Source organism: Maniola hyperantus, chromosome 9, assembly GCF_902806685.2.
Source record: "Maniola hyperantus chromosome 9, iAphHyp1.2, whole genome shotgun sequence".
NCBI lineage: Eukaryota > Metazoa > Arthropoda > Insecta > Lepidoptera > Nymphalidae > Maniola > Maniola hyperantus.
The window spans coordinates 2,316,758-2,329,947 of record NC_048544.1 but is presented as its reverse complement, the minus strand read 5'-3'; the positions used below and the strand labels follow the sequence as shown (position 1 = coordinate 2,329,947).

General features: G+C 36.2%; 1 protein-coding gene across 1 annotated transcript in view; it reads right to left on the bottom strand.

Moving 5' to 3' along the window:
* Nucleotides 1-12,673, bottom strand: part of LOC117985106 (P protein-like) — a 36,192-nt gene extending 23,519 nt beyond the window's left edge. The window contains exons 1-2 of the mRNA XM_069501029.1: nt 12,513-12,673; nt 7,792-7,957 (exon numbers count right to left, since the gene is read on the bottom strand). Coding sequence (XP_069357130.1) covers nt 7,792-7,946 — 155 coding nt within the window. The 5' untranslated portion in view covers nt 7,947-7,957; nt 12,513-12,673. The remainder of the gene's footprint in view (nt 1-7,791; nt 7,958-12,512) is intronic.
* Nucleotides 12,674-13,190: the final 517 nt, after the last annotated feature.

Sequence of the window (13,190 nt, the reverse complement as noted above, 5' to 3'; positions counted from 1 at the left end):
ATATCATTTTTAATCTTTTGTATTTTTTTATATAACGAAATTTTCATTTAAAATTTCGATAGTGAAAATGTGCTTATTAATGACCTTGGACGATCTAACCTAGGTTAGATCGTCCAAGTTAATGACTTATATTATTATATAATACAAAATAAACCTGACCGCGCAAAAGCCTACCAAACATAATTAGTAGGTATATCAATCTATAAAATGTTTTTTTCTTTCCAATCAATCATTTATTTATTGCACATTGGGTTTACATGGTAATTCCAATATGGTGTACTCTTTGTCCAAAAAAATTAAATGTAAGTTATTAAATATTACACGTATTGCCCTTACAAAAATAAATTAGTAAACACACACGGTGGCCTCTTCTATTTTTAACACGTCATTATTTACCATTAGGTTAATGTTATGTATATTCTTGGCGATTCTCTCTGTAAAAATATCGAAATCTGTAAAAATAAAACGATTATGATAAATTATTACCTAATCCTCATCCTTGAGAAAGGTACACCTTTTAGCTACATATTACCCAGTTCAGAGACACCCTACCCCGTTTCGCGGTTATCACTAAAATTGCGTTGCTTTAATATTTTTTTAAATGTATTAAGTACGTGAAATCACAGAAATCGACCAGTTTTATTACAAGTATAGGTAGCGAAAAAATTGTGGTAATTAATAATAACTATTCTTTACTTGACTTGAAGACGGTAATTTAGTCGTTAATAATAAAGAAAATGTTTTCATCGATATCGATAATCGAACCGCAATCACTATCACATGATTCTTAAAAATCGAACCTTATGTCCTATGCAATTAAATCTAATACTGAAAAATTTTGTAAAAATAACACTATAGTCTCGTGGGGAGTGCGGTATACTATAGACGGAGAGCCAGGGCCCAAAATACTGTTTGAATTTACTAAGGCTAATTTTTTTATAGTTCATTAGAATGGTTGCGTACACAAACATACTGCGGTCAGTCAAGTGAACCTGAGAACAGTGACTCAGGTGCGCTATCAAAGGTGTCGTACCTGCGAGGTAATAAAATGAATTTACTAAGGCTGAAAATTGTTATATAACTTGTATATTGCATATAAATAAAAGTTGTAATGGTTAGTCAGCAGAATATGGGGACAGAGCTGGTCAGTATGCGCAAAAAATTAGCCTTAGTAAATTCAAACAGTTTTTTGGGCGCTGGCTCTCCGTCTATAGTATACCGCACTTCCCACGAGACTAGTGTTATTTTTACTACTACGTAATTTCATGCTGTTCACGCGTATTCAAATTTTAACCTAATTTGTATATACCGAGGGTTGCAATTGTTTAGAAAAAAACAAAATATAGTCTCGTGAGGAGTGTGACTCGTTTCTACCGAATTATTACGTACTCAATTACTGAATCGGTAAAGTTCTCGATTGTTATTTTATTATAATAATTTATGTAATTTAATTTATAGAAAGCGTTTATTACACCAAAAATACTTACTTATGAAATGAAATTCCATCTTTTTGTAAATTTGATGTGTTTGATTTGTTCTTGCACTCACTAACGGCACAAACAGGCATTTTTCACCCAGCGTGTAAGACGTCGTCACACATCGAAAACGATTCTGACAATGACAAAATCGATTCCGCAAACAGTGTTTATAAACGCAGTGGATTAAAAATCCATTACTATTGACAGAGGGGAATAATCATGCGAGGCGCGTCCTTAGGTTAGATCGTCCAAGTTCTAGGTTCCTAGTTACCCACAGACACAGTAGACATGTACCAGATATTAATAGATTTATAACGGATATCACAGTTTACCGTCGTTTGTGGTAAAAACGGGAAATACTTATAAGATCCATGGTAGTAGATAATTCATTAAATTCATAGACAAAGTGCGTCGTATTATCAGTTGGATACTATGAATCGTTACTACATATAGTATGCGGCAGAAAATAATGTGGACCTTTAGAAGGAGATAGCGGTTTTGTAGAACATGGTCTCTGTCTTTGAGACCGACAAAAAGTCATATAGGGGGCTCTACAAAGCCCCTCAAGCCCCAAAGGGTTTCTTATTTTCTCATTTCTCATTGTTCAAAAATCCCGAAACACGTATTTCTTCATTTGTGACAGAAAACCCAAATGACTTGAAAAATGACGGACTTACAAACTTCCATCCCCCATTTAACCCACTTAGAGGTGGAATTTCGAAAAATCCTTTCTTAGTGGATACCTACTCTCTACAAAGAATAGACCCTTCAAATTTCATGTCTTTAGAACCAGCGGTTTAGGCTGTGCGTTGATATATATGTCAGTCAGACAGTCAGTCAGTCAGGACTTTGAATTTTATATATTTAGATAAACCTAGATAATGACGAGATAAATCGATATAATATTTATTTTTGAGCGTACAATGGGGCCGATTCTCTTGTACACAATCTCTAAACTAAACTAAATCAATATGTCTAAATCGAGTGTTATCCTTTTCCGCAAGCAACATTATGAAAGGGATAGCACTAGATTTAGACCAGTCAATTTAGTTTAGTTTAAAAATTGTGTACAAGAGAATCGGCCCCAGTATCAAATAATGTAGTAATTACCCTCCTACGTTTGCATGAAGAAAGCACTGTCCTGCGTGTCTCTATAGACTAGTTACCTAGTTACGAAGCAAGTAGTACGAGTGTTACGGCTCTATTATAATTCTTTGACATAAATTGCAGGTTCCAATTACAGTGATTACCTCCTTCGAAGCAAAATTACGTACCTAGTTAAGATAATTATCAGTACCCTTATTATAAATGCGAAAGTGTGTTTGTTTGTTGGTTTGTACTTCAATCACATCGCAACGGTGCAATGGATTGACGTGATTTTTTGGATGGGGATAGATAAAGACCTGGAGAGGGACATTCTTTTTATTTTTTAATTCAGATACAAGTTAGCCCTTGACTGCAATCTCACCTGGTGGTAATAGCGGGCTAACCTGGAAGGGGTATGGCAGTTTTTATTAAACCCATACCCCTTTGGTTTCTACACGGCATCGTACCGGAACGCTAAATCGCTTGGCGGCACGGCTTTGCCGGTAGGGTGGTAACTAGCCACGGCCGAAGCCTCCCACCAGACCAGACCAGAAATTTAGAAATTATAAAATTACAAACCCCTGCCAGGAATCGAACCCGGGACCTCCCACTATTAAGACCACAGCGCTCACCACTGCGCCAGGGAGGTCGTCACAAAGGCTACTTTTTATCCCGGAAAATCAAAGAGTTCCCACGGGATGTTTAAATAACCTAATTCCACGCGGACTATTAATAAAAATAATTAAAATACATGTAGGATTACTTTAAAGATTAAAATCACCATAATTTATGAGACACTGGGTTGGTTTGCACATGCACTCGTGTCTCATGGGTGGTAGATTCCTAGACAAATAAAATGGTTCATAAAAGAGCCTACTTACTAACATAGTCATTAGCAATTAATTTTATTACTAACAAAATGGATGTAATATCTGAAATAAAGATGATTATTATTATTATAATATAGGTAGGTACCTACTTTGTTGGGTAAAATCTGGGGTGTAAATGCATTATTTCTCAAGTCAAGCTGATCCGTCCCAGAATTGCTCGGGTGGAATTTCTAAAATTGTTTTCTTATTAGTCATCATCATGAACAACCTATAACCGGATCACTGCAGAGCACGGGTTTCCTCTCAGAGTGATAAGGGTTTTGGCCCTAATCTACCACGCTGGCCATGTGCGGATTAGTAGACTTTTGAGAACATTATGGAGAACTCTCAGGCATGCAGGTTTCTTCACGAATGTTTTCCTTCGACGTTAAAACAAGTGATATTTAATTACTTAAAATGCACAGCATGCCCGAGATTGAAACCCCGACTACCTGCTGACTGGAATTTTGCCTTTAACTCGTGGTCAAAAATTAACGGTAACCGTTTTAGTTTTAACCATCTGTCATGAATCTGGGCGTAAGATGCATTAAATAGGTACTAAGTCGATATTTAGCGAAAATATTTATTCCGTTTTCCGAATAATTAACAGATTTTGAAAAAAAAAAACTTTTGCAATTTTTTTTTAAAGAATATTTAGTAGTGTCACAAAATAAAACTTCTAGAAACCATGAGAAACTTTTAACTGCCACATACTTTTACCATCAGGAAAAAAGAAAGTAAATACTTTAACACCAGTAGGAACACAAAATGAACTCAAAGCCTATCAATTCTTTCAAACCGAGTTGGAAAGTTTTGATGTTCTAAGCTTACGATAAAGTTTTTATGTCAAATTTTTTAACGTCTTTTTTACAAAATGGCCGCCAATATGGCGTCCTCGCGTCGGGCATGCGCGGTTGTAACTGAACCGAAATGCGGCTGGATTGTAATGTTGTAAACATTTTGTTATCAGCTTTTAACTCCTAAAATTGTGGACTTATCGCTATTTAGGGTTCCGTAACCGAAGGGTGCCTAGGGGACCCTATTACTAAGCCTCCATTGTCCATCCGTCTGTTCGTCCGTCTCTCTGTCAGCGGGCTGTATCTCATGAACCGTAATTGGGAGAGAGATGAAATTTTCACAGAGTATGAATTTCTATTTCCACTAGGTATAACAACACAATTAAAAACCAAGATAGCGAATTTCAAAATAGCCGCCATGCAAATAAAAATAAATAAAAATTAAGTACATAGTGGTAGGTACTGATTCTGAGCCCAACCTAATTTTAGAGTATTCGCATGCTCTTCTTACTAATGTAATATGAAAAGGACAGACATAGTTTTACAGTTTTAAATTTAATTTTAGATGTTAAAACTCGTGATTTTAGCACGCAGTCGCGAACCTACTGTTTAAATTTGTATTCTGCACTAAAATTTAGAGTCTTTAAATGTGAAAGTCATGTTCCGTTCCTTTTTTAGCATTGCTTGTTAAAAAGAAAAGGATGCAGATACTCTAAACTTCGTTTAGAGAAAGACAACGGAATCGGTGCCAGTGTAAACTCTACTTGTACGATGTTACGGAACCCTTCATGCGCGAGTCTAACTCGCAAGTGACGGGTTTTTTCTACTAGTTTTATTTTATCTATGCTAATCGGTTTTCATTGGAAGATTTCTTTTTCGATAGGTTTAAATAATGGATCTTTTTTATAGTAAGAAGAATGTGAAAAGATAATATTCTAAACAGGTAGAATATTTTACAATTATTGTAAATATTTAAATGTAAGTACTGCCTAGATAGTTAATTGTTTTGCAGGGCTTATGTATACATTAAATGTTAAACTTTTATATGAGAATACTTTACCTGCGTATAAAATTGTTTAAAAAACATTTTTTTTAATATAGAGTGAAATATAAAAAAATCTATGCTGTAGAAAGAAGAATTTATTTTCACCGGCCAAAGCCGATGTGGGTCAACTAGTGTAGAGACAAAGACCAAATTACACCCAAGATTTAATTTTTATGTTTCTAAATCTAGTGTATAAACTATAAAGTAATCAATATTAGAACAAGTTCACAATCTTAGTAGTTGCACTACAAGTTGACGATGAATAAAGTTAAAATAAAGGCATTGAGGAAAACGCAGTTATCAATTGCCTGACTGTAATGTAGGTACTTGCCTAATAATAATTTACATACTAAGTACCTAATTATAACTATTTTTTGGAGTTATTATGTGCGTCACAAGCAATTACAGATCTGAAAACATCGCGAGTAAACCTGCAGTTTAGCACATTAACAATTTTTTACAAATTATCAATTTTACACATTAAAAATTTTAATAATTAATTTTTGACCTTAAATAAACTAAATTCTTTTATTTAAAGAAGAAAATACATAAAATACAATAAGTAAACTAAATTAAGTGCGCTAAATGTTAATTTCAAATAAAATAAAAAGGTACTTACAGGTTTGTATGAATGTTAGTATGAATCCATACTAATATTATAAATGCGAAAGTGTGTCTGTCTGTCTGTCTGCTAGCTTTTCACGGCTCAACCGTTCAACCGATTTTGACGAAATTTGGTACAAAGATAGCTTACATCCCGGGGAAGAAGGACACAGGCTACTTTTTATCCCGAAAAATCAAAGAGTTCCCATGGGATTTTTAAAATCCCAATTCCACGCGGACGAAGTCGCGGGCATCAGCTAGTGATTTGTATAAATGTTTTGTATGAAAGGTTAACTAACACCTAATAAGAAGTCGAAATAAAATATAAAAAATACAAAAAGAATTACAATCTAATTATAATATATTCGGTAATAAATTAAATTATTTTCATTGATATAAAAAACAAGATATGGTCAAGCGAACAAAATTTTTCACGGTTTTGGAAACAAATAAATCAGCGCCACCTCTTAGATACTAATGAACGACCCGTTTGAAATCCAGACGTCACTGAGGTTGCATTGGTGCTAAACTGCTAAAGCAGCGAAGTATATAATATAACATAAGTCAATGATTATTTTTTAATTTTTCGTGTTGGAGCATTACCTACTATCGTCAATCGCAAGTTAAATAACTGCGATCAATCGCAACATAATAACTAAACGTGTAAAGTGCACCACGACAAGAAATCCTATACCTTTCAGCCTTTCTAGAAATAAACAAATACTGCGATTGATTTCATTATCTTGGTTGAAGCGTAGAACCAGTCATGCATAAAGAGATTGGCTATGTACTATGTAGTGATTATTTTTAACCGATATCAATAAATTAATAGAGGAGGTTCTATAGTTTCAAATATATATAATATTTATACCCGGCTTCATCCGTATGGAATTTTTGAAAACCTGATTTTTTTATAATTTTTTTTTAGCCTGGCCAGAAAAATAAAACACCTTGCCATATTGCGGGAAACCCGTGGAACTAATTATTAATTATACCAGACTAAACGCACACAGTGCGACAAGGCTCTCTTGGCACTTGAATGACATTGGCAGGGGGGCGCTGTTGGCTTAGAATATTCAAACAAGAACAAAGGGGACACTTGACGGCAACGTTCCGATTTTCGCCACGCGCCAAGATAGCCTTGTCGCACTGTAGTGACCATACACCGTGTACTCGTGGCGCCCCAGAGTAAGTTTTTTACATTTCTGGTCAGGCTTTAACGGCTAAAATGTATGTGCATATTTTATTATGACTCAGTCAGTCAGTTACTAGCTTTAGGGGTATGAGGCGGGGGAACGCCCGCACACCAGCACGTCGCCCGCGCTCGCCCGCACCGGGTCAGCGCGGGGCACGTGCGGGTGTGCGGAACGTTCCCTCTCCGCTTGCCATCAGGACCTGTCGCGTACTATAGGCAGTTGGAGGTATATTTCTGGTTGGAACTGGTTCGTAGAAGGTGACCTTGGCGCGTTCGACCTTAACTTAAACTTAATCACCTTTTCCCGAGCTCCCGTGTTTGATGTTTTTGTGGAAGCTAGGCTTTATTTAATGGTGAAGTTTTATATAACACTAGCTTATGCTTGCGACTATACAAATTTCAAACCCCTATTTCACCCCCTTAGGGGTTGAATTTTCAAAAATCCTTGCTTACCGGATGGCTACGTCATAATAGCTATCTGCATGCCAAATTTCAGCCCGATCCGTCCAGTAGTTCGAGCTGTGCGTTGGTAGATCAGTCAGTCATTCAGTCAGTTAGTCAGTCAGTCACCTTACCTTTTATATATTATTTAGACTTACTAGTCGATGCCCGTTGCGTGGATATGATATTTTTAAAATCCCGTGGGAACTCTTTGAATTTCCGGGATATACCTACCTACCTATCTAAATAAGAGAAGTCTATAGTTGTAGGCACGTACCGCTCGCAGTCGATGGCGGATATATCCCCGTCGCAGCTGGAGACGCTGGCGACGAGCCGGCCGCTCCTCCTGAAGAAGCGTGGCCGCTGCTTCTCCTCCGAGCTGGACTCCACTATAGACGCCGTGGAGGAGTTGGCAAACTCTTGCGATTCCATATTGTAGAGGCCTGTAATAAGATTTTTGTACATAATGAGTAGGTAGTAGGTACTAGGTAGACAAATCAGAAATGAGGAGATCCGTAGGAGAACTAGAGTAACCGACATAGCTCAACGGGCTGCGAAGCTAAATGGGCAGGGCTCATAGTTCGGAAAACCGATAGACGTTGGGATCCCAAGGTGCTGGAATGGCGACCTCGCACCGGAAGACGCAGCGTTGGAAGACCACCCACTAGGTGGACGGACGACATCAGACGAGTCGCAGGGAGCCGCTGGATTCAGATGGCGCAACACCATGGCGTGTGGAAGTCCCTACAAGAGACCTATATCCAGCAGTGGACGTCTGTCGGTAGATGATGAGATGAGGTATCTATTTCTAGACTTCTTAAAGTTGCAAAAATTTAGTCGAAAGGTCAAGATAATTATGAAAACTGTAGGGTCTCCATTCATACTCCATTCCTTTATGATCATTTCCCATAACTACTTAGGATACAATTTAATAAACCAATGAATCCAATTATATTCTACTAGCAGCTAGCTTAAATATGCTCGCGATTTCGTCCGCGTGGACTACATACATTTCAAACCCCTATTTCACCCCCTTAGAGGTTGAATTTTCAAAAATCCTTTCTTAGCGGATGCCTACGTCATAATAGCTATCTGCATGCCAAATTCCAACCCGATCCGTCGTGTAGTTTGAGCTGTGCGTTGATCGATCAGTCAGTCAGTCAGTCACCTTTTTCCTTTTTAACCGACTTCAAAAAAAGGAGGAGGTTCTCAATTCGTCGGAATCTTTTTTATTTTTTTATTTTTATTTTTTATTTTTTTATATATTTAGATTTCTATTAGATTAGATTAGATTAGGTTACGCGCGAAGCGATTGTGGACGGGCGTCTCGAGCAGTCGTGCATAGATCATGCGTGGGGGCGAGTAGGACAGCTGCGGATGCACGAGAATGCGCCGGCCACGTCATTCTTAGCGGAGTGCGATATTTCGGATCACCATATGATAGGCGTTTCAATGGACTTTGACCGTGAGTTATACGATTGTAAGACTGGCAGGTGTAGCAAAAAATGGGTGTTAAATGATAAGCTAGTTCATGAAAAATTAGCTGATTACGATTGGTCTCAACTTTTAAGTATTTTATGTCCACTGTTATTATTTAATAAACTTTACAGTGTGTTTACTAGTGTGTATAGGAATAGTATGACACAGAAACCTGTGAGATCTTTTAGAATAACACAGCCATGGATAGACAAAAAATTATACTTAATGATTGCAAAGAGAGATAGCTTGTTCCGTTTATGGAAAGCTTCACCTAATAATATGAATAAGCGCTTAGAGTACACTAAATTTAGAAATAAAGTAAATAAACTTATAAATAGCGCTAAAAATAGTTATAGAAGAAGAGAAGTTAAAAGTTGTAATGGTGATTATAGGAAAGTTTGGTTAACTGTTAATAGCTGGTTAGGTAGGATTAAACCTAATGTTGATAGTGTAATTAAAAAATATCTAGGCCAAATAAATACTATGTATAGCATATGTAATGAATTTTCGAAAACGTTTACTCAAGAAATTGAAAAGATTAAGCATAATTGTTCAGTTAAATTCTTAGATAGAAATACGTATGTCAAACAGTGCGAGGTTTCTTTTAGATATATAAAAGTTAATGCTATAGAAATAAAAAAAATTATTAGAAAATTAAGCAGTGAGAAAGCCCCAGGCTTCGATAAGATAAGAGTCCAAGACATAAAGTTTCTGGCAGATCGATTAAGCTCAGTGCTGGCCAATTTTGTGAATTTGTGTATTCAGGAGGGCGTGTACCCCGAAGAGCTAAAAAAAGCAATTATACGACCTATATATAAAGGTGGCAGCCATCTTGAATACACTAATTACAGACCGATAGCCATACTATCGATAATCAATAAAATAGTTGAAAAAGTAGTGGTCGGTCAAATATCGAGATTCCTAGACAAGTATAATATATTAACTGATGCACAACACGGGTTTAGGAAAGGCCGAAGCACTGTTACGGCTCTCAATCAGTTTGTAAACGAAGTTAACTCCAATCTGAATAGTGGAAAGCAGGTTTTAGCTCTTTTTATAGATTATAAGAAGGCTTTTGATACCCTAGACAAGGATGTATTACTCTTAGCCATGCAGGAGTGTGGCATTGCCGGTGCGACAAATAAGTGGTTCCGTAACTACCTATCGGACAGAACTATACGCACCGCGGTCGATGGGACAACGGGTGACGAGTGGAACGTGTCATTGGGTGTACCGACTGGCTCAATTTATGGGCCAGTGGGCTACCTGATGCTCGTCAATAGTGTGGTTAACGTGATCAAGAAGTGTCGAGTATATATGTATGCCGATGATATGTGTTTGATGTACGCGTCAAAGGACGTGAGCGAGGCGCGCGATAACATCCAGTCAGATTTTGAAAACGTAAATAAATGGGCGCATGATAATGGGATAATTATAAATATGGAAAAAACAAAATGCATACATATATACTCGCCATATAACAGACAGGCTAAGACAGTTAAATATAAAGATATAGGTATAGTTGGTCATAGTTATGACTGCTTGCATAATAATAAGATCTCGTGCGCATGCCAGCAGCTACAATATGTAGATAAATACAAGTACCTAGGGTTGCACATAGATCAAAATTTCAATTGGAAAACTCACGTGGGGCAGGTGTGCAACAAACTGAGGTCGGTGTTAGGTAAGTTTTATCATCTCGATCGAGTGCTAAGTAAACGTACAAAACTAGTTGTATACTACGCACTTGCTGACTCAGTTATCAACTATGGCCTTAGTATTTATGGAAGAACTTTTAGTACCTACCTAAACGAAATTAAAAAATTACAAATTAGACTTTTAAAACACATTCTAGGAAAAAAAGAGAAAAAAAAAGTATAAAGGGAACTATGAATGTGTTTTTAAAGATCTAAAAATATTGCCTGTACATAGTAAAGTAGATTACCTAATAGCTAGAGAACATTATTTTTCAAAAAAATTTAAAAACCCCACGAAGCTTAGGGATAACGCTAGAAGTAATAGGAAGACAAGATTCATGTTACCCAAAGTCTGTAACTACTACGGTGAAAGGTTAAGTGAATATTTGGTACCTAAAATTTACAACGGCATAGAGTGGTTAAGGGAAGAGAATAAGGTCAGTGAGGGGGTGCTTAAGAAAAAGTTAAAGGAACACTTCCTTAGGGACCCCCTTACTGTTTAATTTATTATCAATTTATTATCATTATTTGTTTTTTATTTTAGTTTATTTTGTTTGTTACCTCAGATTGAGGATTGATCTCTAAAGCGTTCATTTCGCTGCAGCGATCAATCCTTAATCTGAGTATAAGTTTATAAGTTAGAATATAAGTTTACATATATAAGTACAATTTAATACGTAGATTATAGTTATTTTTAAGGAGCGCCAGCTCGCCAACAAACTGGCTCACCAGTTTGGCGAGAAAATAATAATGTAAATATTTGGTGTACCTACGCTTGTTATAAATAAAAAAAAAAAAAAAAAAAAAAGATAGATTATTATGTGCATAATCTGTAACAGGATGCGGTTATTATTAATGAATTGACTCCGGCTGATTAGGTTACAGCCCTAAAACAAAAAAAACCGGCCAAGAGCGAGTCAGACTCACGCACTGAGGGTTCCATACTACAGTCATATTTTTTCGACACTTTGTACGATAGGTACATCAAAAACTATTTAGCATAAAAATAAATAAAAACTGCTTAAGAATCACATGATATCCCATTTGGTATAGTAATCTTACTTTGAAAGTTGAAAATACTAATTATTTGGTTATGAACACATTTTAATTTTTTTTCGTGATATAATCACAAATTCGAGGTTTTCAGGGTTTTCCCCTTACGTGTGCTCAAAGACTTACCTACCTGTCAAATTTCATGATTCGTCAACGGGAAGTACCCTCTAGATTTCTTGATAGACAGACAGACAGACAACGAAGTGATCCTATAAGGTTTCCGCTTTTCTTTTTGAGGTACGGAACCCTAAAAAACGGATTAGGTTAACGGGTTTAAGAGATCGTATATCTCTGTGCCTATATCAAAACAGTTCTGCCTTTAGGTACTTATTCCTATTTCAGTGATTTAGCTTATACCCGCGACTTCGTCCGCGTGGACTACATTCAAATTACAATTTCAAAACCCCTTATTTACCCCTTTGGAATTGAATTTTCAAAAATCATTTCTTAGCGGATTTCTTCGTCATAATAGCTATCTGCATGCTAAATTCAGACCGATCCGTCCAGTAGTTTGAGTTGTGCCAGTTGTGCGTTGATAGATCAGTCAGTCAGTCAGTCAACTTTTCCTTTTATATTTTACTAGCTTATGCTCGCGACTTCGTCCGCGTAGAATACACAAATTTCAAATTACGCCTAAACTTGTTGTGAACTGTATATATTCTTCCTAAATAAATAAATTATTATTATAAGCGGATCTACTAACTTTACCTCCTAACAATATTTAAATGTAGATTTAGATAAATAAAGAAGATATTCAAATCATGCTTACCTGCTAAATAACCATTTTTACATAAATCCACACGAATCACTACACTAAATCCACAACGATCACTTTTGCACTGACAAATATCTCTAGCAATATTTTTATTCAAATACCCGCATTTCAATTTTTTTTCAACTGACCTTACGGCTCTGGGTCTGCATTGAAAAATAATGTGTTATCGTCCACAGATTACGCGAATTTTTGTTTATATCTAACTACCTATGTGCTATTAATTTATTTTTCATAATTTAAACCGGAGTAATAATAATTAACTTTGTAATGCAAATTATATACAGTAATATATCATTACACAAATCCACAACGACCACTTTTGCCGTAGATTGAGTAAAAATCTAGACAAAGGAACGTTTGCTTTCTCATTCCCACTAAAAAGAGAGAACAGATAAAGTTACTAATGTGATAAACAGAGACGCAGTTAAACTATTTTTTGTCCCTTATCGTGTAACCGATTTTTTTCAAGGAAGACAACTTTAGTTGCAAAACAAACTTTGAGGATTCGTGTCATCAATGTATTTCTCATTAGTGATTTACTTGTTTTCACATAAAAAACGTTTAATACAAATAGTGTTGATCGGTTAATACAAATATTGACTACTAAACAATGGTAATTGTCGTGTTATTCATCGTTACGTCGTGCTATCGCTATCTCACACGCGGTTACAC